The sequence below is a fragment of the Aedes albopictus genome, chromosome 3 (assembly GCF_035046485.1).
Source record: "Aedes albopictus strain Foshan chromosome 3, AalbF5, whole genome shotgun sequence".
Lineage (NCBI taxonomy): Eukaryota > Metazoa > Arthropoda > Insecta > Diptera > Culicidae > Aedes > Aedes albopictus.
Window position 1 is genome coordinate 158,539,820 of NC_085138.1, and position 27,360 is coordinate 158,567,179.

A 27,360-nucleotide genomic window follows, 5' to 3' on the forward strand; every position below is an offset into this window, starting at 1 on the left:
TGTAAGATGATTCTTGCTAATTGTTGGACGGTTCAAGCTTTCCTCGTGATTGATGACGTATAACCCGACCTAAACCAATCATAAACATGTTTTTATTTTGGTCACCAAATCCAACATGGACCCAACAGTTATCAGATGTGGGTGCGATAAAATTTGACCCAACTTTGACTCGACATCCGATAACACTAGCCGACAAAATTGAAACTTTTTTCACGCACTTTGACCATTTGTTCTATTTCTAATGTAATTTGGCCCGCTGATTTCGAATCTGACTCCAGAATTCCTGTAACACGTACAGTTTTTGAGAAAAATAGGATTTTATTCACAAAATTTAATATGTCATAGAAAATAAAATATTGGTATTTTAATTTTAAATTTTGTATCTGCTCATTATAACTAATATTTATATTCAATAGATTTTGATCCAATGATTCTTAATCTGACCTAAGAATTTCAGTAACTCGTAAAATTTTTGAGAAAATACGGTTTTATTCACAAAATTTTATATTTTTTATTTTCAATGAACTATTGTCTTTATAATTTTATTTTTTTAACTGCTCATCTTAAGAAATATTTATATTTATTAGATTTTCATATACTGGCTCGGAACCTGACCTAATAATTTCAGTAACACGTAATTTTTTTTTTTGAGAAAAATAGGGTTTTATTCACAAAATTTCATATTTTCTTTATAATTTTGAATTTTTCATCTGCTCATACTCAATAAATTTTGATCCACTGATTCAGAATCTAACCTAAGAATTTCAATAACACGTAAAATTTTGAGAAAATAAATCCTTATTTCATATTTTCATGGAAAATAAAATATTGTCTTTATAATTATATTTTATTTCATCTGCTGATCATAATCAATTTTTATTTTTAATAGATTTTGATCCACTGATTCAGAATCTTAACAAAGAATTTCAGTCTCTCGTAATTTTTTTGAGAAAATAGGGTTTTATTTATCATATTTCATATTTTCCATGAAAAATAAAATATTATCTTTTTAATTTTATTTCATTTTATCTGCTGATCGTATCCACTATTTATTTTCAATATAATTTATTCCTCTGATACAGAATCTGAACAAAGAATTTCAGTAACACATGAAATTAAAAAAAAATGGTGTTTTATTCATGAAATTCATATTTTCGTAGGAAATAACTTAGAAAGAACTTCTGTAACACGTGAAATTTTGTGAAATAAAATAATGATTTCATAATTTTAAATTTTTTCTCTGCTCATCATAAGTAATATGTATCTATATTCAAAAGATTTTGAATCAGTATCTGACCTAAGAATTTCAGTAACACGTACAGGTTTTGAAAACAATGGGGGTTTATTTACAAAATTTCATATATGATGGCGATACTCGCCTTGCCGTTCTTCGAAGGACTTTCTTCGCTAGTCCTAGACTAGCACCGATTAGCACTTCAACCGAGACAGTTTTTCACACGCACCGGGGGTAACGAACTTTTGGTAAGGGTCATCAACCGACCGAAGAGATGAAGATCGAGCGTGGTGTCTACTTCAACGTATATTTGCTTACTGATTACTATTTACAATTTTTGCTGCTTGTACAGCGTTGTCGCTTGACCATTTCATATCTTCGTGGTCACTCATTCTCTCGCTCATTTTTAGGGAGCGAGGGTTAGACAATTTGTTATTCTATATTTAGACTGTGGCCATCTCCAACATTCCGGCCACCTTGAAACAGAATGTTTCAACATAATTCAAAAAATACTATTTACAAATTGATAGGAATTGTTATCCTATTCCGTTTCCTGGTAGATGATTGGCAGGGTAGTTTACGATGCCGTTGAAGGTTTGCCACTACGCTGGCAGGGGAGTTCATGAAATCTGGGCAGGTCCTCGGATGCAGCCGGCCGGTGAGAATTCATCGTTGTCGACCGGGAACAAAGAAAAAGACCAGGTAGATCTTACGAGAAACTGGTAAGTTATTGGACCTGCAATTACCTTTGCAGAAACACAGGTGAGCATCGAGCAAGTTCTCCCATTAAGGGTTGCGCTACCAGGTTTCTATTACTGTTCTTGATGATGGAAGCAACGCGATTCGTGCCACCGGACGTACAACTTCGTTGGCCATATCTGTCCTGAGGGGTACCACACGGACGATACCGTTCTTTCCGAGGTGTTGGATGGTTTTCCTTAGCGGTCAGCTTTCTAGCGGAACGTTGTCCTCCTTGATGTTGACGTAGGCGCCGACTTCGATAACGACGGGCGGATTGCAGCAAATGAAAATGGCCACGTAGACTTCGGTAGGGCCACGATTTCGACCGACTGTCTTCTCGTAAAGCGATCCATGGCAGTCGACCCCACACACGATAAACAGACGCAACGGCGAAACCCGCGAGACCGGCAGATCGGCTGTGCTCTGCTGGACTAGAGTGGGCTTGGATCGGAAACAAGTGTGGCTTTGGTGGAAGACGGACTTTACAAAACTTCTGCCGCCAAGGATCCAGAACTTCTGACGGAGAGTGGCTAGCAGGAGTTGTGGTACCTGCGTGCAGTAGGCTTACGTGTAAACTGCTAGCCAGCAGAGCAGACAGCGGATGCTCGGCGAACAGAACGATAGGGTGCTTGTAGGCGGTGGATGGTGCGGTGTTACGCAGGCGAGCACCAATGCGGAGGGTACCACCTTCATCGATGAAGGGTTTCAGCAGCTTGAGTGCTGATGACTTGGCGATACGATCATCGTTTCCTAGATCCGAGAATCCTGCGTGGTGTGTCATTCGAAAGGGACGTTCAGCGTGCTGCAGCTCAGCGGTGGTGAGAGGTGGAACAGGTGGTGGTTTCCTTTGGTTGCTGACGCTTAACTCAGCTATGTTCGATCTGGAACGGTGCAGCTGTGCGCGCTCCTTCAAACGGTGCCGATAGCGACTGCGGAATGCTGCTTCTCGGCGAAGCTTGTTGTAGCGGGAATAACGGGAGCGCACATCTCCACAGAATGTAGTTTGCGCGGTTGTCATCGCCACGACTGGAGTTTTGCGCCCTTCCTCGGACACCGTGGGAGAGTTGGCTCCGTCAATGATGATCTTGGGCCAGCAATCCGGCACCAGGGTAAGCCAGGTTGGCCCTTGACACCTGCGAGACGAGTTGAGGATGTCTGCTGGGTTGAGTTCGCGAGAAAAGTCGTCTGCAGGATTTTCGAAACCAGCAATGTGCCTCCAGTGGTCGATGCATGTGGTGTTCTGGATTTTAGACACCCGATTAGCGACGAATGTCTTCCAGCGAGTTGGAGAAGCGCGCAGCCACTGCAGCACGGTACTGGAATCTGACCAGACAAAGACGGGAGGGGTGATCTTCAAGTGATTGGATGGTTGTTCGTGAAGTGGTTGGACATTCAGATCTTCCGGCGAAACATCCTGCAGCACTTCCTGAGCATTCGACGCCCAGCGTCGTTCTTCGGTCCTTGGGAGGCGAACGATATACCTTCCTGTTGTATCGCGCGTCGTCGTTACAGTGTACAGCTCTTCAAGGCGGTTTTCTTCGGACGATCGAACTAGATTCGATGGAGTTGTTTCCATGTCCCAGAGTTTTCGTAGAGCGACTTCTAGTCGATCATCAGCTGTAGAGAGGTAGCAGAGCCGTGGAATGCAGGTAGCCGAGCGAGAGGCGGGACCAGTGACCGCCCAACCAAATGGAGTTTCGACTACCCACGGAAGACCTTCACCCAGAGAAATCTTCCGTCCCGTGTGGAGTTCCCAGTAGGTTTCACTACCGATGACGAGGTCAACACTTCCGGGGACATTGAACTGCGGATCTGCTAGCTGCACGTTGGGCAACTTCCATGCCGATATGTCTATCGGCATTGTTGGTAGATCCGACGACGGCTGCTTCAGTACCAAAAACTGCAGTTTCATCGAGATCGTTCGATCTCCCGACTCGATGGTGGCAGTAATGGCACTACTGATTTTCTGCGTGGATGATCCGATGCCTGCGACGGACACATCCACTGGAGAGCGGCGACTGTAGAGATTCTTTGCCAGCGGTTTCGAAATGAAATTCGACATCGATGCCGAATCAAGGAGAGCTCGAGCCTTGTGCGTTTGGCCGTGATCATCGACGATGTTGAGAACAACCGTTTCCAGAAGTGTCATGGTGCATGCAGTTTGGACTGCCATGCTGATTTGACGGGAACCCGAAGCATCCACAGAGTTGGAAGGGGATGGACGCGGTTGATGAACCAAAGGAGCCGCTGGAGCAGCAGGCTGTGATGACACGGTTGGCTCGGCTGAGCTAGTTTGGATAGTTGGAGTAGCGGATGCTTGCACTGGAGCGGAATCGTGTAGAAGCGAGTGGTGCTTCTCACGACACGTACGACAGCTGAACTTGGAACCGCACTTCTTGGACTGATGCCCGAAACTGAGGCAATTCCAACACAGCCGCTTCTGGGAAACCAGTTCACGACGCTGGCTGACACTTTTCCCAAGGAACACAGGACAAGTTCGTAAGGAATGACTGTCCGAACACGAAAGTGGACACGAATAGCTTGGCGGGGATGCTGTTGCGGCGTTGGCTGACACTTTCTCCTTGAAGCTCTTCTGCGGATTGCCGGCCACCTTCGACGAGGCGGAGTGATGGTTTCTGGTCCTACGGATTGGAGAATCCGTACCCGTTGGTATAGAAATTCGACCAGTTCATCGTACTTAACGTCGTCTTTCTGGCTGGTTTTTTCCTCCCAGGCGCGAAGTGTCGCTTGATCCAGCTTGTAGGAGAGCATGAGGATGAGTGGCAAGTCCCAATGGTCCACGGGTTCGCCCAGCTTGGATAGGGCGCGAACATGGCGTTGGTAATCGTCGACCAAGCCGTGGATGCGCGTTGCACACTCCTGCTTGACTGCTGGTAGATCGTAGAGAGCCCTGAAGAGCTGCTTCTTGAGGAACTTCCGGTTGTCATACCTCTTCAGCAGCGCGTCCCATGTCGTGGCGTAGTTGTCAGCCTCGATGTCCACTGACTCGAAGGGTTTCTTGGCACTACCTTCGAGGGATTGAAGGAGATACTGGAGCTTGGCAACAGCGGGAATGTCTCCGTTCACGTGGACCATCGAAGTAAACGTGTCCCGAAATGAGATCCAGCGCGAGAAATCACCGTTGAACTTGGGCATCTCGATTTTGGGTAGGCGGAGGTGAAAATGCGGCTGATGATGTTGCGCAGCTTGCATTGAATTGTTGAGCGCTGACTGGCTTGCGTCAGACACGCGCTTCGAGAGCAGGAATCCCTTTGCTCTGCAGAACCGTTGCTCGAATTCCACCCGTTCGTCGATGTGCTCGTCCAATTCCTCCTCTTCATCAAGTCTTTCGATGACACTCTGACACTCTGCGTAATCTTCGTTCAGCTTGTCCAGCGATTCAATGCGCACACACAATTGACAGCTGTCGCGAGCATTATCGTAGTCGCGAATGAAGCGCTCCAGTGCTTCCAGCAATTTGATCAGGCACTTGCGACGCGATAGGCTGTCAGCCAATAGCTTCTCCTCTTTGCTGGGCATCGCGAACGAAACGAACGGAAACGGTAGTTGAAATCGAACGACAAATCCTTCCCGGCGCGCAACTGACCGTTTCTACGCGAGACCGAACCGGCGAGGGTTGAACACAATCGAACGATTTGCTCCTTCCCGTCGCGGTGTCAAACCCTTTCGCGACGTTAAAATTCGACGGAAGTGGATCGTTATCAATCGAATCGATCTCTCCTTCCCGTCGCGAACGAACCCACTTCTACGCGGTATCGCAAATCGAGGGCGCGAACGGCTTCCCACTCGATTCGCGGCCGTCTTACCACCAAGCCACAATAGCAAATAGAAAAGCTACCCACTTTCATATGTTCTAATCACGGCTACTGCTAGCCACATGCATGTAATTGGAATGGACTCACCGGGAGCGATCCTTGGGACGGATGCTATCCAAAGGTTCGATGGATTTTCGCCAAATGGATCCAATGGCACCAGAATGATGGCACCGAGTCGCGTTCCCAATCCACGCTATCACGCGTTGAAGATGGCGATGATGAAGACACAGGATCAATCACCTTCCACAATGGCCACGAACAGTTCACAATATGGCCAGGACAAAGTCCGATCTTCTCCTCCACTACAGAGTAACACTCGCCTTAGTGCACTCTCAAGCGCGAAATTGTTCTTCGCTCCACACAAATCGTACGCGAAACATTTGCCGACGGCAGAAAGTGCTCCGAAAGTTTGATTTTGCACACCCGCGATCGAAGCACTTGAACGAATAGTCACTACCGTTCACCCAAAGTACCGTCGCAAAATCGTTTTTGCGAATATGATTCACCGTGTACAAATACGGTATCACGTCACTGTGTCTTCTACGGCTGCCGAATAGTACCCGCCTTGGTACTATCCCCACGCGCGAAACATTCACACAAGATGCGCTGATTGAAATCGATTGTTAATCTTCTCCACACACCACCGAGGTTTATCCGCCTTGATAAAACCTCCCAGCGCACTCGCACCGTATGTCCGCACAAAGGGCAATCGAAAAATGCCCTAATTGAATGGCAGCCACCGACAATGACCTGCGCGCGCGTTTGATCGGTTTGATTGCTTTACTGCACTACCGCGGGGAAGCACTTTTCGATTGAAATCGCCTTCGATCCGGCTCGAAGGACCAAATGATGGCGATACTCGCCTTGCCGTTCTTCGAAGGACTTTCTTCGCTAGCTAATAGCTAGCACCGAAACGCACTAAGTCCGCGATCGCAACACCCAAGCACAGAAATTTTCTTAAGTCCCTTTTGCGGGGGGACTTTGCCGGTTTCTGCACAACCGAGACCGTTTATCACGCGCGGGGTTCATCAACCTTTGATAGAGTCATCGACCGACCAGAGAAATGGAACGAGAACAAGATCGAACGTAGTGTCCAATTCAACGTGTATTTTCTTACTGATTACTATTTACAATTTTTGCTGCTTGTACAGCGTTGTCGCTTGACCATTTCATATCTTCGTGGTCACTCATTCTCTCGCTCATTTTTAGGGAGCGAGGGTTAGACAATTTGTTATTCTATATTTAGACTGTGGCCATCTCCAACAATATATTTAAAGAAAATGAAATATGGTCTCTATAATTTTATTTTTTTATTTACTCATCTTAACCAATATTTATACTTCATAGATTTTGGTTCACTGATTCGAAAACTGACCTAAGAATTTCTGTAACATTTAAAATTTTTGAGAAAAATAGGGTTTTATTCACAAAATTCAGTATTTTCATAGAAAAAATATTACTTTTGTTTAAATTCGCCCCCTTAATGCTAGAACTACCCAAGTAACACAACATGTTATATAACAGTTATAATTACACGTTTAGAACTACATCTGTTGTTTGTTTCTTGCATTATTTACATAATATAGCACACTTATATAATCAAAACAGCGCAAAAAATGGCGGCTTATATAACATCTTATAAGTTATATAAGATGTATGCTAATACACGTATAGTACTAATAATGTCGTTCAAGGTACGTTCCACTCAGCCACTGAATGTTGATTGGTTGCAAATAAGATATTTATGCAATTCAGTATCATAATTTATATTTTATCTAACTCATTTTGGTATCATAATGGCCAATTTTTCCGAACTGGTTCATTATGCAACTGAAATGAGTTGCATAATGAAAAATAATTGTATAATTTTCATAATGCAACTCATTTGAGTTGCATTATGAACATTATGCAACTCATTTGAGTTGCATTATGAACATTATGCAACTCAAATGAGTTTCATTATGAAAAAAATCATAGCATAAAATTTTGTATAGAACTCGTTGCAAAACTCGATTTTTTCGGCACTCTTCGTATTTATCCCACTCGGCAAGCCTCGTTGGATAAATGTACGACTCGTGCTGAAAAAATCAACTTTTTGCAACTCGTTACATAAATAACTATTATCTTCATTGACAACTAGCAAAATACCTATTTAATGAAGTCACTATCATCAGTTGGAATAGGGTATTTTTCAAAGAATACAGCTTACAGAATACTGTTATAGTACATCCCATTAGCATTAGTTGGAATTAGGTTATTTGAGGGTAATATAGCTTGCGAGATCCCATAATAAAATACTAAATTGGATATTGATACTAGATGAAAAAGTATTCGTGCCGTATCAACGGACAGAACACAATTATATTGATAACTGCAACAGCATGATATTTGTTTCCAATTGATGGATGCTATGATACATTACAGCTTATAAACTATGCTGATAGTATAGTTTATTAAACGGGAATTATTCAGTGGAGGTGGTGCTTTTTCACATGCGCGGCAAGATTCACTGAGAAACTTCTGGTATTACTTCATCACAATTCAAGAGCCATTGTGTCAAATAAGAAAAAGTATACATAATTTATGAAATTTTGTGATATTTCTTTAAAATCGTCTCGAAAAACAATATGGCAGCTTTCCATAAGAATTACAGTACCGGTTGAAAGTATTGATAATAATTAAAATTTCAACCACAGTTACAGTTCAGCCTGTAATTAAAACAACTGATCATACTTCAATTGCGAACCGAATGTGTTTATATTTAAGAAAACAATTTCTACCAATTAATAGAAAATAAAAAGATAAAAATACAAATTTGTATCGCATTTATCTTTGTATACTTATATTTTTAGGCGGTACTGTGATCTGCATAATTTTATCTAGTTGAATACAAACCGCAATCCAAATCTAGTGTTGTCATTGTAAATAAGTTGAAATTACGTAAAAATTACTTTTCACAAACTACTTCGCAATAGATTCATAATTTAGTTATAGAAAGTATTTTGCGACACTGAACTAACTCTTTTACAGCTAATCATGTCATGCGGAATAACCTATCTGTCAAATGTCAAAATGTTGTTATTAGCAATTACGCTGCTTGTCTGTTTTGGTTATCCGTCGGAGTTTTGTCGTCTCCACTGGATTCCAGGTGGTCGATGATTTACCCGCCCACCCGTGTTCGAAGTTAGTTTCATGCCGCGCTAAAGGATGTAGGATTTCACAGTTCGTAGGATTTGTGACACAGGGACCCGACAGGATCTATATTCCGGCTACCAGTATCTGTTAGCAGTTCCGGCATTTACGATGGCGTCCGAAAAGCATCACTTTCACGGTGGCTAGAGCGCAATCTGTTTGGTGCGGTATTATTTGCATTATTTGGGAAGTGGGATCAGGATTGCGAACATTGCAGTAGCAGCATAAAGTCCACAAAACTGGCGCAAAAGGGTGCATTGTTTTTCCGAAAGGTTGAAGTGGTTGATCAATGGTTTACCAGAGTGCTCAGAACATGGCCTTACATGACGTGGTAATACGAGAACTAAGCTCGGCCAGTCTACCGAAATCATTTAAAACAAACCATAAAAGACTGCGCAACTGATCATAGGTGAATCAACTTGAATTTGTTGTTTTTGTAGTGCATATTTCATGCATGATTGTGTCAATGTGATTTTTATTGATGTTTGTTTTTGGTCAACTTAATTTCAGCTAAATAATAACATAAGAAGTTATCAGGTTCGCTTATAATACTATTATAAAACATCTTCTGTAGTTTTTATTTCTGAAGATGTTTTCTGTGTTACTTGGGTAGGTAACTCGTTTTGGAAAGTGTGGATAAAAATGGTTGGTAAAACTTATCCTGGTATAAAACAATCTCTTTGTTGGTCTTAAAAGTTGAATTAATATGTGTTTTCGGATTTTCAATTGACAAACTTGTGTTTATTGTGGTGTACGTTCAGATATAAACAAATTTCTTGCGATTTCGCAAAACCATTTACCTAGTTCTAGCATTAAGGGGACGAATTTATGGTCCTCTCATGAAAACAAATATTTTTACGTAATAAATTTCAATCTGGTTATTCGAAATCTAACCTCAGAATTTCTTTACCACGTTCAGTTTTTTATATGAGAACCCACTTTTTATTTGTATGGCGCGAAAGATTTCTCAAACTCCCCTCTCTCCATAAACCCCTACGTCATTAATGGACAACTTTTTACTAGATCGTAATACAGTAATGTTCCGATTTTATCACGGTCTCCGCACGCCAGTCCTTCATTTTTTATTACTTTACTGTTACATTTGAGAGCAAGTGTGTCCCCTCTTCTTCAAAATCAATATTGAAGGTGCGTTTTACAATGTTTAAAATATTGGAAATGCCTATAGATTTTGTAGAATATATAGAAGCATTTTTGAAAAGGGGCGTGATAAAATCGGAACTATACTGTAGATTGTATTTAATGTATCCACTTATTCCTTATTCTTACTTCAGAATTGCTGTAACACATTCATTTTTTTTCAAGTTGGGTTTTATAGACAAAATTTTACATTCTCATGAAAAAAAAAAAAATTTCATAAATTCATTTTTCTCATGTAAAAACGTGTTTCACCTGTTTTCCACAAAAACTATACGTTTTACAGAATTTCTTGTATTTTTATGACTGTGCAAGGTTTTTTTCATGACGGGGATACGTACCGCGCTAATTCGTGAACTCAGTCCAAAAACTTTACGTGTTACTCAAAATCTTAGGTCAGATTCCGAATCAGTGGATCAAAATCGTTTGAATATAAATATTGGTTATGGTTAGTAGATAAAAAAAAATTATTATCAACACAGTATTTTTTTTTTATGAGAATATAAAATTTTGCAAATTAAATCCCATTTTTCTCAAAAATTGAACGTGTTACAAAAATTCTTAGGTTAGTTTCCGAATCAGTAAATAGAAATGTATTGAATATAAATATTGTTTAAGATTAGCAGATAAAAATTGTTAAGACAATAGTTTATTTTCTATGAAATTTTATAAATAAAATTCCATTTTTCTCAAAAATTATACGTATTACACAAATTCTTAAGTCACATTCTAAATCAGTTATTTAAAATTATAAAGGCAAGATTTTATTTTCTATGAAAATATGAATTTTTGTGAATAAAACACTATTTTTCTTAGAAAGTTTACGTGTTACACAAATTCTTATGTCAAATTACAAATCAGTGACTCAAAACCATGAAATATAAATATTGTTCATGATGAGCAGATAATAAAAAATAAAATTATAAAGACAATATTTCGTTTTTCATGAAAATATGTAAATTTGTAAATTATACCCAATTTTTCTCAAAAAAAAAAACGTTTTATTCAAATTCTTATGTCAGATTACGAATCAATGGATCAAAATCCATTAGAAGTTATTATTGTTTATGATGAGCAGAGAAAAATTTAAACTGTAAAGACAATATTTCATTTTTTTTAAGAAAAATGAAATTTTGTGAATAAAGCTCTATTTCGCTCAAAAACTGTATGCGTTTCAGAATTCTGAAGTCAGATTCCTAATTAGTATACGAGAATCTGTTGAATATGAATATTGGTTAAGATGAGCAGGCACAGGCAGAACCGATTCCTCCAGGGTGATCAGGTCATGTTTAAAACTCGAGGGAACAAAAATTGGCGACTGGATTGGAAATATAACAACAAAAAAAAAAGAAAAGAAAATGAAAATAAACAAAAGAAAATCGCGTTAAACAACAACAGAAATGAATATTGCACAGTGTTATAATGCATAAACAATGAAAAGTAAAATTAGTTTGATCTCACCATCTTCGTATACTGAATTCCGGAGGCTGCACCTCTGATTGGCATGACACGTTGGTTGCATGGTAGTTTCCTCGATCCAGTTGTTCTTCAAATACCGCATCGTCTTCACCAGTTAGGCTTCATAATTTTGAACTCGACAAGTGTGATGGGATCAGTGAACGCCAGCGCAAAAATAAATAGCTATCGCACTTTTTCACACTCATGCTGAATGTCATCAGGTATCAGCAGGCCGGATCCAGAGGCACGTTCACTTCACATCAGCCGTCATCAGCCAAATTTCTCCAAAATCCAGGTTGACAGCCTTCCCAGTAAATTCAAAAGATTACTCCGAAAATTCCTATTGAAATTCCTTTCAAGAAGTCTGCTGGGGTTCCTCTGTAAATTTCTTAAAATTTCTTCTTCCACTTGAAGTTCTTTCAGGATTTCCTGCAATAGAAATTCCTCTTGGAATACATCAACTAATTACTGATGAGGACTCCGTCAGGAATTCCTATGATAATTTGTTCGAGAATTCTTATTGAGATTTTTCAAGAATTTTCGGCAGGAATATCTCCAATTAGAGCTCTTGGGAGTTCCCAAGGAACTTCTGGAGGATCCTCTGCAGGTGAGAGAAAATTCAGAAAAAAACGTTTTTGGAAGATTCCTACTAGAAATTTCCAGGGTAAGCCCAGGAGTCCCAAAATAATTTCCAGTTGGAATACTTAATTTGTGAAGAAATCCATGAATAAAGTACAGCAGGAATTGCTGGAGGAATTCATGAAGAAGTTCTTGGAAAAAATCCGAGACGAATCACACACAGATAAAAATAATGAGGTTTACACGTCATGTAAACTTCATTTTAGTCATGTAAATTTAGTTATATGACGGTTTACATGATATATCATGTAAATTTGTGTTATATGTCATGTAAATACTCAGAGTCATGCTGAATTCCATGACATATAATGGAAGTTTACATGATATTTTATGACTTTTACATGATATGTCATGTAAACTTCTGTAAAATCCCACGCTCCAATCATGTGCATTATATGTCACAGAAATTTACACTTTCTTTTTGATCTGTGCAGGAACAATTCCAGGAGAAAGTTCAAGTGGACTCCCTGGAGGAGTCCTTGGAATAAATCCTGGAGGAATCCTTCACACTACGAAAAAATCAAAATTATTCGTGACGTAAATTTATTGCACAGAACGTAAACAATTTAATGACGTAAATTTAAAAGTCTTCTGACTTAATAATACGTCATTCATGTAAAATTGAGTTCAATGTGACGTAAACAGTTTGTGAATCGTCCATCATTACGTTTCATATGACTAAATATTCAGTTAAATGTGACAGAAAATTACGCCACTTGGGCGTTTAAATTTACGTCATATGTGGTGCTTGAATATGTGCATCCTGAGTGACGGAAATTTACATGATTTTTTCTAAGTGTGTTGAAGGTATATTTTTAAGCAATCCCATTTGGGATTCCCCCACAAATGCCTGATGGGGTTCTTCTAAAATACTTGTTTGGTTTACTTCTGAAGTTTTCCAAATATGCAATCCTTCCTGTAATTCCTCCAAGCTGGATCGAAAAAAGAGTGTAAAATTCTGTGACATATGATGCACATGATTGGAGCGTGGGATATCATAGAAGTTTACATGACATATCATGTAAAGTTAATAAAATATCATGTAACCTTCCATTATATGTCATGTAATTCAGCATTACTCTGAAAGTTTACATGACATATAACACAAATTTACATGATATCATGTAAACCATCATAACACTAAGTTTACATGACTAAAATGAAGTTAACATGACGTGTAAATCTCATTATTTTTATCTGTGAGGATACCCACAGAGACTTATTCAAGGATTTATATGGAGATTCCTCCAGTGATTTTTTTCAATGATTCATTTAGAAGTTTAATAGAAATGGAGTGAATTAAATTGTGAATTATAATAGAAAACACGATGTGTATAAAAATCAACCACTTTTTCTAAAAATAACTCCTGCGTTGTGACGTTCTCTGTAAACTTTCACATAAACCCTCACCCCCAGCGAGACCCGAGCAGAGGAAAATATCAAAATAATAACAACGGAATCACGAAACCTGTTTTTATATCTCGATTTGTTATTATTAACTTATTAAGTCATCACCGTTCCATAACATGTTCTGTTGGGCAATCTTATTTTGTTATGATCGTGCTCTTGGTATATTTTCTTTAAATTACATTTCAATAACATGTTTTGTTGTAGCACAAGTTCAGTTATTATTGTGTCATTGAGACTGTACAAATATCTGATCTTTAATATTACAACATAACTAGCTTTGTAATCAAAACTACGCCATTCTAGATTTTCGTTGTTCACAGCATTCCGTGAGGAATTGTAAGAAAAAATATTATTTTGTCAACAGTTTCTCTTCTTACTGACATCACGTTTTAACTGTGACAGTGCAAACTTATCAGCCTTTTGTTTTATAAGCACTTTGAAAAGTATAGGGTAAATTCACCAAAAGTGGTGCTATTAGTAGCTCCTTGTAGTAAAATAATTGAATAAAATTAACAAAACCACAAAATAAAAAGGCTGAAAACGTTAATCGGTAGTTTTTCACATAAACTTTCTAGAAAAAATGCAAAAACTATTGTTTATTTCAGTTTTTGCTAATAAATCACTTGCACCAACTATGGGTACACGGTTCCTATTATGGAGGTAAAATTTAACATTGGTTCCTATAGTGGCGCATCCCATTGAATTCTTATGGGACCCACCACTATGGGAACACTACCACCACTATAGGTGCAAAGGAGCAAAAAAATTAAGGAAAATAATTGTTTTAAAAAGGTTTTTCGGCAAATCTTGAACACAAAACTGAATTAATGTTAGTATTCATGTATGATGCATCTATTAAAAATGCAATTTGCAAGCTTTTTGGTCAAAATGGTGCTAAATTGCCACTACCACCACTATTGGTACTACCACCACTAAGGGAGCTTTTTTTTGTCCCAGTTGGAGTTAGGTATGAATACGAAAATCGAGAGTGTAATGTAGTGTTGGCCATTTTATAAAACATTTTGGATCAACTGGTGGAATTCAACGACGAACAACACATTTTCGACAAAAATGTAAAAAAATAAGTCATCAAGAACTCCATTGATTATTTTTAGACATTATATTTTTATTGATTTCACTGCATAGAGCCCACTTAGATTCATTTGGATAAATGTGTCAATCAATTAGGTAATAATGTAAATTAATCTTACAATCAATGAACCATCTAATAAAGGGTTTCAAAACGACGGTAGTTTTTCATCGTAAGTTGTTTGGAAAACTATTGTTTCTCTCTGTTTTCGATAATAAATCGCTTGCGACAACAATAGCGTCCCAATTATTTATGAATGAAACATTTAACAATAGATCCTTTTGTTGCGTATCCCATTGAATGCATATGAGACTTTGGAGGAGTTCCTATCAGCAACAGAAAAAAGCAAATTTTGTTTTCAGATAGTTATCAATAACGTATTCATATCAAAATTTGTTATTGAAATATTTTAAAAATTCGCTGTTATTAAGTTGTCATTGAAATTAACAAAAAATGTTATTAAACAGGTCTTCCAGGAACATTTTTTTGTTATAATTTTTGTTATTTTGCCGCTTATGACGGACAAGTTTATAACAGGGTATGTTATGTAAATAACATGAAAATAACTCTTTCCGCTACTCAGTTATTTTTCCAAAATAACATATTTTATTATGCTGTTGCTATTCCCTTCTGCTCGGGGAGGCTCTTATAGTTTATAAAGAAACATTAGTGTTCCGTTTACGTATTTTTGTATCCATTAGTTAGCGAACCCTGTTAGCTCGGAGAGACCTACTGCCCTGAGTTGCTGGCATGGCATATTTGACCAATACGTTTAACATTCAAAACTGTTCAATAGTCACTAACCTGTGATGATGATTCCTGAGCGCCAACCATCGTTACCACCAGCAGCAGCGTCCCTAAAAGCGCTCCAAATCGCAACCTCGACGTCACGGTCGCCATTATGTCAGCTCACTGTCAAACACACCTCCTACGGCGACGACAAATGTTACACAACACCTCACGCAAATCACCACAAAGCGTCCCCAAATGATGTTTTCACTTAAACCCCAATTATCACAGCTGAGCACATGCAAAACGGTTTCTGTTTATTTCGGTTTCCTTTCGGAGGTTCCTTCGCCAATCCCACGCGCGCGCAAATAATCCCTACGAAGGCGCTACACACTACACGCGCCTAGCTGCGTCACGCGTTTCAAAGACTCCCACCGAAGCGTGGTCCTCACATCCCCATCACCAATCACCCAATGCGTTGCGCTGCCCTCGTCATCGAAACCTGCGAAATCGAAAAGAGAAACAAAACAATTCATTATTCATCGGGTCGAGGAAGGTTTGCATGTTGACTCAATTCGTTGGAGATTCGGATCAGGAATTCCTTGCCCACGGCGCATTGGGGTCGCGCGGGAGATACATCACAAATTCAGCACTAGGTTTATTTGATCCGATTGGGACCATAAATTGCGCGACCCGGTGATGACATTTTCAGATCGCAGTGGAAAAGGCTTGGCCATGGCAAAATCGATCACACCAATTTGCATGAGTATTTTCGTTTGGTGTTCTAATATTTCGTAGGAAACCTTAAGTTGGTGAAACGTGGTCGATGGAATTATCATCAGAGTAACATCTGCTTGTCTGTGATGTTTCCTTACCCGGATTTCTTCACGAACATCATCTGCTCGCCATTTGGGTGGATTTCTGGGCGCAGAATTTCGATGTATATCCGTCTTTGGGACACGCGATGTTCAACCAAGGCGCGATCACAATGATCTTGATTTCAACTTCATCGCTGTTCCATTCTCAATAAGCTGTTACGGAGCATTATTTTTAATAAAGTTATTACGGTTGTTCTGCTAAATCCTAGAGATGGCATCAGGCAGTGCAGATTGCTGCAAGGACTGGTTAACCAGACTGACTTATTGGTTAGTTGTTCACGACTGTCGTCGCCGTAAACATTTGTCCGGCTTTACGGGGTACCGATGCGGTGGCTGCGTCGATGTTGCTGTTGAGGTTCTGGATGAATCACGAGATGGAGATTGGTGAATCGGATTGTCGTCTGCTTGTAGCCACAGTAAGGTTAGTCAATGAGGCAGATGCTGCTTCGAAGTATCGGTGGACGACCGCGGAATCGGGGTGACCGATCGTCGTAGGTCGTTTCGTTGCAAAAGAGGACTTATTTTTAGTTGCATGTCGTGCTCGAAATTACCTGGCTGAAGCACCGTTGCATGGGAGAATCATGACTCAATTTGTTCGAATCGATGATTGGTCTGTTTTGAGGCGTGCAATCCAAAATTAAAACAAATGGTTGTGAAATACTGTAGAGCAATAAAATGCTTACATCGATAACGATTTTTGAAAATAAGGCCGTCAGCAATTTAATCGAACATGAAATGAATTTCTGAAATCAAAGTTCCTCTAGATTTCTCTGTTTGCAATAATAAATTCCTCTATGATGAACAAGGAATTAACTTCATTCTAGAAAAAAAGAAAATAAAATTAATCCTAGCTATTCATCCTTCAATATGTCTAGAAATTCGTTACATAGTGTCTTTAAAAAAATATTCTTGAATTTCTCTGGAGATTCATGCCTTAATGTCTTTTGAAACTCACCCTTTGAACTTCTATAGAAATGTATTTTTCAATCCCTTAGAGAAAAAATCTGGGGATCCATCTAAAAAAGAAAGTACGTTCTTTAACTTATGTAGAAGTACTTCCTGGAATTCCTTCAGGAGTTTTTCGAGTACTTTTTCTGACAATACATTTATGAATTTCTTAAAATATTTAGAAGAGATAAAGAAATGGATTTCCTCATGCTAAAGGTATACAAATTTCATCTAATTTTCCTCTTCATAAATTTGTACAGAAATTATAACAGGAGTAATTCAAGAAATTCAATGAAGAATTTATGATTTTTCCGGGCTCCCAGGGGCCAAGAAAACTCAGCAGAGAGAGTTTATTTATAAGCACGTTATGGAAATGGTGGCAAACTATCAATTCATTGCTAATTTGAACAAAATTAACTATTTTCCATTCACGTTAGCTAATTCTTCAATATGGCGACAACCATAATCAGCGAAAATAAAACGAAAGCAAGTTTACTTTTATGATGACCGCAATAAACCTAGAAGTGTCGTAGTTCTGCATTTCCACCAACAGATGTCGTTACTAATCGAACGGATCGCCATCTGTTGAGAGTTTTAACAGTTTTATTGTGTTAATGATGATTGCCAGAAGGTTTACATATCGGAAAGTTTTGTTTACTTTCAAAATCTGTCTTTATGGATATCTTCAAGTATACTATAAAACATTATATCAATGGTTTTCATAAAAGCAGTCATAAAACTGTAAGTTTTAATTATTTCTGTAATAAAACCCTAATAAATATCAATGAAAACTAGTCAGCAATGAAATTGTTACTTGGGATGCGATCGTGTGTAGGCTGGGAACTACCTTTTATAACTAAACGTAACAAGATGAAATTGAAAATAATAACATTATATTCTTGAAAAGCATTACTGCACTCTTCAGCATTCACGCTGTTATATTTTGTATATTACGTTAAACAAAACCTCACCTATTCTATACAAATCAGTGTGTTGCTGGTAGCGATGATCGACTTCTGGTTTTTCCAGATGAACCTTCATACAAACTTCGGACGAGTGTAGTACCGCCCAATTGTGAATGAATCAAGTTGAAAATCAGAACGAACTGAAAAGGCTGCTCATGGAACTTTTTGAGATGTGTTTTTCCCATATAAGCTTGAGGTGTCCTAGTAAAAATCTCTGCAGGGAATCCATGGAGAAATTCTTGAAGAATTTCTTGGAAGTAATAACGGAGAAAAATTCTGGAATTCCCCTGGAGGAATTTCTGGACAGTTCCTGGGAGAATTCCGAAAGCGCTTCTAGCATGTAAGTACTTATATATTTAAAGTTAGTTACAGTGACTGTGTAAGAATCACAGGATATATATTCGAAAGAATCGCAGGACGACTTCATAGGAAACTACTGGGCAGGAACTGCAGGGAGTATTCTTGAAGACATTCATGGATGGATTCCTAAATAAATCTGTGGATGAACTCCTTACAGATTTCTCGGAGATAAATTTGAAAGAATACCTGGATGACTTCTTGGAGAATTTCCTTGCTACTGTATCCCTCTAAAATTATATTAAAGAATTCCAATACAAATTGCTGGAGCCATTCCTCTAGAAATCCTTCAAGTAATTCAAAAACTCTTCAGGAAATCCTGGAAAAAAATCTTCCCTGGAAAAATGATAGACCGGTTACTGAAATTTTTGAACGAAATCCCTGTAAGACTTACTAGAAAAATTCCTGGATGAATCCTTTGAGGAATTTCTGGACGAATTCCTGGAGGAATCCCAAGAGAAATTCTTTGAGAAATCACAGAAGGAATTCCTAGATGAGTCTCTGGAGAAAATCCTGTAGAATCTTCTGGAAACATCCCTGGTGGAACCCTTGGAGAAATTCCTGGATGAATTTCTGAAGGAATAATTGAAGGATTTCTTGGAGGCATCCTTGGAGAAATTCCTGGACGAATGCTTTGGACAATCCCTGGATAAATTCCTAGATGAATTTCTGATGAAACCTTTAGAGGAATTCTGGGAGGGACATCTAGAAAGATTCCCGGAGCAATCCCTAGATGAATTCCTATAAAAATTCCTGGAAGAATTCCTGGATTAATCCGTGGAGGAATTCCCAAAGGAATTCCTGAAGGAATTCATGCAGGAATATCTGGAAGAATCCCTGGAAGAATCCCACGAGAAATTCCTTGAGGACTCCCTGGAGAAATTCCTGTATGAATTCCTGGAGCAAACCCTGGAAGATATCCTGAAGGAATCCCTGGATGGATTCCTGGATGATTCCCTAAAGGAACTCTAGAAGGACTCTCTGGAGAATTTTCAGAAGAACCCTTTGGGAAATTCCAGAAGGAATCCTTAGAGATATTTCTACAGAAATTCTTATTTATTTATAAGCATATATAATTTCAACTGACCTATTGGACTCATTGAAATACCTAAAATTAATTACACAAATCTTTCAAACATAACATACCATAAAACTTTGCCTTCAGCTTCTTACACAAACAAAACTTGAAAAAAAAACACGGAATGAACTTGACAATCAACATTGCAAACATATAGCACTAAAATATAGTTGTGAATTCAACAGCATTATCGGTAACATTTTTAACATTAAGATTTTGGTGCCCAAACAGTCAATCAGTTTTCAAATTCTCGATATTTAAGTCCTACAGGCCAAGTTTCAGGATCCATAGCCAAGCACTTCAGTTTCGAATCGAATACAGCTTTGAATGAAATGAAGTCCAAATCGTCAAGTGAACATCCCTTGGGCAGTAATTTCCGAATCTTCACGTTCTTCCGATCGTTAATATTCAAGCATTCACATACAAGCTGCTGTACGTCTTCTTCCGTAGCGTGGCGATCAACGTTGGTGAGGAACAAAGAAAACACATCGCTGAGTTGACCACTGTGGTTTGTGAGCTCACTTGTATCCCTAGTGTAGCTGACTTTTGTTCCGTCTAATAAAATAGAGCTTGCGTTCGAAGGCGATGGTACGTATGATACGGCAGTTGAGTGCAGCTTCTCGTTAAAAGGTTTTTGATGATGAGGTACAAGTGTAGCAAGGGTGTCGAATATCTCTTCCGCTTTCGCTTTCAGGTCCGCAATGTCAGATTCAATTGCATTTGTTTGGCTATTCGAGTCGTCATCGATCTCAGCTGATATGGAGATATCTGCGTCACGGGTCGCGCAATAATTAGCCAAGCAATCATCACGCATCCATAAAATGTTTTTCGCGAATAGTGCACACACGGTCGGTTCGGCTAGTCCTACACATGAAGCGTGGAATCGTTTGGCACACCTTCCTTCGCAAATTGTGTAGCGTTCGCTTTTGCGATCAATAGCCATGGCATTCCATGGCTGGCACTCACGATTTCTTACGACTTTTGGCGCAATTGTAGTCCTGAATATTTATGATAATTCAGAATAATGTATCAAATCTTTGAAGCTTTTCAGAAAGATAACTCTATCACGACAAAGTTGCTTCACGAGATTTCACGATGCACAGAGATAACTATTTTAGGCGTTAAAATTCTGCTGTAATTAGCAAGCAATTACAGCAGCACATGAAAAAGACGTTCAGTTCGCGATCGACACAACGGGCTTTTTGCCCGGAATTCTTGGGGATATTCCTTGAGGAATTGCTGTAGGAATTTCCGAAAAAAGTCCTGAATCAATGCCCGAAGGAATTTTTGAAGGCATTTCTAAAGGAATTCCTGGGCTAATTCTAAAAAAACCTCTTGAGGAATTCCTGGAGGAAACCTTAGGACCAAATCCTGTCGGAAACCCAGGAAGAATTCCTGGATACATCCCTGGACGAATTCTTGGCGAAATTCCTGGAGGAATTGCTGTTGAAATTTTCGAAAAAAATCCTGAATCAATATCTGAAGGAATTCCTGGAGGCATTTCTAAAGGAATTCCTGGGCTAATTCTGAAAAAAGTACCTCTTGAGGAATTCCTGGAGGAGATCTTAGAGAAATTTCTAGAGAAACTCTTGTAAAAATCCCTGGAGGAATCCATGGAGCAATTTTAAGAGAGTGGAAAAATGCCTGGAGGAATATCTGGACAAATTCCTGTCGGAAACTTAGGAAGAATTTCTGGAGAATTCCCTAGAGGAATCATTGGAGATACATCTGTGTAATAATTTCTGGAGCAATCCCTTTGGGAGAAATTCTTGGATTAATTCCTGAAGGAAACCATGGAAGAATTTCCGGAGGAATCCCTGGAAAAAGTCCTGAAAGAATTCCTGCAGAAATTCCTGAAACAATTTCTGAAGGAATCCTTGGAGGATTTCCTGTAAAAATTCCTGGATGAATTGCTGTAGGAATTTCTGAAAAAAATCGCAGAGGAATTCCTGGACCAATTCCTGAAGAAATTCTTAGTGGAATTTCTGGAGAAGTTCCTCGAGAAATGCCTGGAGGAATATCTGAAATAATTCAAGGAGAAATTTTTGGGGAAATTCCTGAAGAAATCCCTGGAGGCTTTTCTGGAGGATGTCCAAAGAAATCCTTGAAGGAATTCCTAGAGGAATCTCAGAAGGAGTTCATGCAAGAATCCCTGGAGGAATTCATGGAGTATTTCCTGGAATCTGGGAGGAATCTCTGGGGGAATTTCTGAAGGAAATTGCGGTAGTAATTTCTGTAGAAATTCCAGGATGAACTCCGGGATCAATGTCTGGAGGAATTTTTGAAAGAATTCCTGGGGTAATGCTGAAGAAACCTCTTGATGAGTTCCTGGAGGAATCTTCAGAGAAATTTCTAGAGAAATTCTTGAAGAATCCCTGTGGGAATTCTTGGAAAAAACCCTGGAGGAATCCCTTAAGCATTTTTTGGAGGAACCTCAGGAGGAATGCCAGGAGCAACTTCGGGACAGATTTCTATCCGGAAACCCAGGAAGAATTCCTGGAGTAACTTCTGGAGAAAATCGTGGCGGAATCTTAAGAGGAATTTCTCGAGAAATTCCTAGGGGAATTCTTGAGGCAATTTCGTGGAACTATCCCTGGGAGAATTCCTGGAGGAATCCTTGAATTAATTCCTAAGGGAAACTCTAAAGGAGTTTTATAAAGAATCCCTGGAGAAATTTCGGAAGATATTCCTAGAGGAATTTCCAGAAGAATATCTTGAGGAATTCCAGAAGGAATTTCCTGAGGAATTCCAAGAGGAATTGCTAGAGCAATTTCTGGAGGAATTCCAGGAGAAACTCTTAGAGGAATTTCTGGAGGAAATACTAGAGGAATCTTCGGAGGAATTACTGGAGGAATCTCTGGAAGAATCCTCAGAGGAATCCCTGAAGAACTCCTGGTGAATTCCTGGAGCAATTTTTGGAGGATCCATGAAAAAATTCCTGGCGAAATCTCTAGAGGAATCCCTGGAGAAGAAATCCTTGGAAAATTTCCTGAAGAAATTTCTGAATTTACCTGGGGTAATTCCTGTAGAAACTCTTGGTGGAATTCCTGGAGGAGTTCACGGAGAAATGCTTGGATGAAATCCTTAAGGAATGCCTGGAGGAATACCTGGAATGAATTCTGAAGAATTCCCTGAAGAAATTTCTAGATGAATTTCAGAAGGAATTTATGCAGCAATTCTTAGAGTAATTCCTGGACTGACTCTGTGAGAAATTCCTGGGGGAGTTTCTTAAGGAATCCCTGGAGGATTTCCTGGAGAAATACCTGGAGGATTTGCGATAATTATTTCTGAAGGAATTCCTGTAGGGATTCCTGGGATAATTCTGGAGGAATCCCTATAGAAATCCTTGGAGGAACTCCTGGGGGGAATGCCTGGAGACATGCCTGTAGGAATATCTGGAGGAATCTCAAGAGAAGTTCATTAAGAAATTTCTAGTGGGATTTCTGGACGAATCCCTGTACAAATTTTTAGAGGAATCCATGCAGGAATTCTCAGAGGAAACTTGGAAGAATTCCTAGAGTAAAATATTTGGAGAAATCCCTAGAGCAGTTTCCGGAGGAGTCCCTTGAGGAATTCCCGAAGGAATCCCAGGAAGAATTCCAGAAGAAAAACAAAGTTCAATTTCTGAGGGAATTTCAGAAGGAGTTTCTGAGGAAATCTCTGTACTGAAGAAATTGCTGAAATTCCTGAGGAAATCCTGAAATCCTGAATAAATTCCTGGAGGAGTTTCTGAAGAAATCCCAAGAAGAGTTCTTGCAGGCATTTTTTGAAATAATCCCGGAAGTTGTTCCTGAAAAATTATAGAAGGAATTCGCGGGTGATTCCCTGCACGAAATCTTGAAGAAACCCCATAAGGAATTCCTTAGGGAATCTCAGGAAAGCTTTCTTAGCGAATTCGTGGAAGCATTTTGTAGGAATCCCTGGAAAAAATCTGAAGAAATCCATGTCTGTAGTAACTTCTGGACGAATTATTGAAGGAATACTTATATGGAAGTTCTTTCTAAGATTGTGTCAAACATTGCTTCAACTAGCGATTTTTTTTTCAAAATATTCAGATGTTTCCCTTCGGAAATTGTACCAGTATTTGTTTCACGAATTTTCTCGAAAATTTTACCAGGTGCTAGGAAGTATCTGCATGAATATATATATTTCCTCTAAAGATACCTCCAGGATTTTTTCCCAATTCCTTCTCAAGAGATTGGGTACCGCCATTAATTTTTAAGAAAATCTTGTAAATACTCTTTCGAAATATTTTTCTAGAAACTCTTTCAAAGTATGTTTATATATTCTCTTGGAGTTCCAACAAGCAGTTCCGAATAAGTTTCCCCCAGTATACCACCATAAATTTCTTTAGATATTCCTCCTGAGATTCTTCTAAAAATATCTTCGGATTAATTTAGATTTTTTTAAGAATTTTATTCAGAAACATCTCCATGTATTTCATGGATTTCTCTAGGATTGTTTTTAATCTTTCATTGATTTTCTTTCAATCAATTCCCCGAAAAATCGTAGAAGAGTCCTTAAAGGTATGCATTGAGAAATTCCTTTAGGGATTCTTGCAAAAATTTCTACAAATATTCTATCACTAATATATTCTATGCCCAAGGAAGCCATAGAAAGTTCCATTACGACAAGCTCTTGTACCAATCGGGAATCGAACCCGCCACTCTCAGCATGGTCATATTGAATACCCACACCTTTACAGCTATAGGGACCTTTTGAGGATTTCTTTGTGGGTGTTTTCAAAAGTACTCCCAAGTTTTTTTTTTTGTATTTTTAATACTTCTACGGTAATTCATCTAAGAGTCCTTCCAGGAATTCATTGAGAAATTCATTCAGGGATTCCTGCACAAATTTCTGCAAAGATTTTCCTGCTCCTGCGAGCGATGCCGACAGAAACATCTTCCGGGATTTTTCCATAGATTTCTTCAGAAATTGCACAGAAAATTATGAACTTCTAAAGGAATCCAGTTGTTATCTGTGGAGATTTCAAGAGAAAATTCTTGAAAATTTTCTGGAGGGATTCCTGGATTAAAGTTCTTGAAGCAATTTCTGAAGAAATCTCTGGAAGAATTTCTGAAATAATCCTTGCAGAAACACTAAAACGAATTCTCTGAGATATCGCTGAAGGAGTTCATTGAAGAATTTCTCGAGAAACTTATGGGGGAATTCTGGAAATAATTCCAAGGAAAAACTACAGGGTTTTTTTAAAGAAATTCTTGGAGAAATTTCCGAAGTGCTAAGGAATAAATCTCTGGAAAACACCAGAAGGATCAGTGGTAAAATGCCTGAATGAACTTCCGAATGAAGGTTTAAATGAATCTCTTTGGATGTTTTGAAGAAACCCTTGGAGGAACTACTAAAAAAAACTTTTGAGAATTTTCTAGAGAAGTTTCAGAAAAAATGCCAAGGAATAATCCGTACTAGAATGTACATATTTCCTCTATGCCTGAGAAATCATCTACAGTAATTCTCTGGATAAATTCCACCAACAATTTTTAAAAGAATTCCAAAAAAAGATGAAGGCATCCATAGAAGAATTCTTGCAAGAAGGTCTGAAGAAATCTGCGGAAAAAGTCATGCACAAATTTCTAGAGGAATTCCTGCTAGAGATTCTAGATCTGATGCTGCAATAAACTATTATCTTTTGTAAAATTTCTAGAGGAATACTTGAAGAAATTTCTTTGAAAAATTGCTTAAAGAAGTTTAAACAAAATCCTTGGAAGAATTTCTTCGTGAATTTCTGAGGAAACCATGTACGAATTTTGGAAGCAATCTTTGAAGGAATTTATTAGAAATCTCAGAAAGAATTCTTGATGAAACCCGTGGAATAGTTCCAAGAAGAATCTTTTGAGATATTTCTTGAAAAACTCCTGAAGAAACTCCAGGATAAATCCCTAGAGGAATTCCTGCAAGAAACGCTGGAGGACTTTTTCGACAAGTACAAATAATGGCTGAATTATGGAAACAGTTTACATCACTTCAAGCAAAGTCTGAAGAGATGAAAAACATACGCAAACCACGAGCGCTTCTTGGGGTCATAGGGGCATTCCAGAAGGTCTCAGAAGTATTTTGAGGGGTCTCAGAGGAGTAATAGGTAGTCTCAACCCAAGGAACATTTTGATGGCCAATTATTTTTATATTTAGAGGTTTTGATGACCGTCATAAATTCTAATAAATGTTATTTAGGTTTTATGATTGATATAAAAACCTTGTTAACGGGTGTCCACTAAATAACGAGAAGGGTTTTAGTAACTGATTAAAAAATTACAAGCGCCCATAGAGAAAAGTTTTTTTATGCAAAACAATCATCTATCTATCCACAAAGTCAGCGTATTTTTTATTTTGTTTCAACTTATTCTGTTCTGTAGAAAACGACATTGAAACAGGAAGCCCTAGTTAAGCGCCTTGGACGGCTCTACCGATTGCTAAAAAAAAACCCAGATTAATCCACCTAGTGGTGATAGTGCCTTTCTCGTCGAATATGTACTCATGATCTTTCGACATTAGCCGATCTTGAGAACACTTATACGCTTAATACGATTCATGTCAAATTTGACCTCCTTATGGACCAAATTGAGCACACTAATTTTAGACGCAAAAGGAGATTGGAAAAACTTTATTCAGTGTTGATGCGATCAAATTCTAATTTTCCCATAACACGTTGATCCATCCTATTTTATATAAACATCACAGGAATTTGAAATGGTGTGATTTGATGAGATTGCTTTGGTCCCAATTTTATTCTCTTGCATATATGAAGACTTTGACCATTTCTTCACTTTTAATCTTTCCCACCGTTAACCAGGCTTTTAAAAAAGTCAAAATTTGATTTTGTTTGGTTTTGTTCACTTTCATAATTCCACTATTTGATGTACCGCATGCATGGGTTTGGTTCAATTCCACGTTTGATCATTTCCGGCGGATACCTGAAACCGATTCCATGACACTACTGGTTGTCCCAAATATTGTCTGTGGTTATTTTCTTGTCATGTGGTTATCAGGCTGGCTTAAAAGCCGCGAATTGATGTGTTCCATGGGGAGCATCCATTAAGTATGTCACGCTGAAATTAGGAATGTTCGAAGCTCCCCTCTACCCCTTTCGTACGGGTTTCTCCTATACTTAATACATTGCTTACGCACAGCTGCTGTGGTTCAGCAGGTAATCAAGACTGTGTGCGTGGTGCAAAACGATATATTGACTGGTGTGCTGAATGATACACAGCGCGGCTTTTGTAATGTTTTCAAACGCGCATTTGCACGAAATTCCACGCGGCAAGTCCTCTTGGAAAGGAACAGCCGCACTTGAGGAAACGCCGCAATGTTATCTTCCACAAGAATGGAGTAAAAGGGGAGCAAAACACGCGGCTGGTCCTTTCCTCAGGGATTTGCCGCGTGTACTTTTGGGCAAATGTGCTAATATCAGCGTGCGCTAGCTCCAGTGGCACAGTGTGCAAAAAAGTGCTTACCTTTACAGTTGCAAATTCATGATCTGAAATACGATGTTGAATTCGAAATAACAAGAACACGAGAGGAGCTAGACGTTTGAAGTCAACGAACGAGTCGTAGAACGGAACAGTGTCCTCGAATTTTCCTAAAAAAATTTCAAATTTATTACGCATTTTTAAAAGATAATTTACAAAAAAAAAA

At 38.8% G+C, this 27,360-nt stretch overlaps 2 protein-coding genes across 4 annotated transcripts in view; one reads left to right on the plus strand and one right to left on the minus strand.

Annotated features, from left to right (window-relative positions):
• LOC109422690 (mucin-5AC-like) overlaps positions 1–27,360 on the minus strand; it is a 375,256-nt gene that overhangs the window by 309,318 nt on the left and 38,578 nt on the right. For all 3 annotated transcript variants that reach the window (XR_003897093.2, XM_029872070.2, XM_062860856.1), the window contains exon 2: positions 15,560–15,986. Coding sequence is in view for 2 of the 3 variants with exons in the window: in XM_029872070.2 (XP_029727930.1) it covers positions 15,560–15,655 (96 nt within the window). In the remaining variant the exon portion in view is untranslated. The remainder of the gene's footprint in view (positions 1–15,559; positions 15,987–27,360) is intronic.
• Positions 1–27,360, plus strand: part of LOC134292101 (uncharacterized) — a 72,234-nt gene that overhangs the window by 21,083 nt on the left and 23,791 nt on the right. The window lies entirely within an intron of this gene.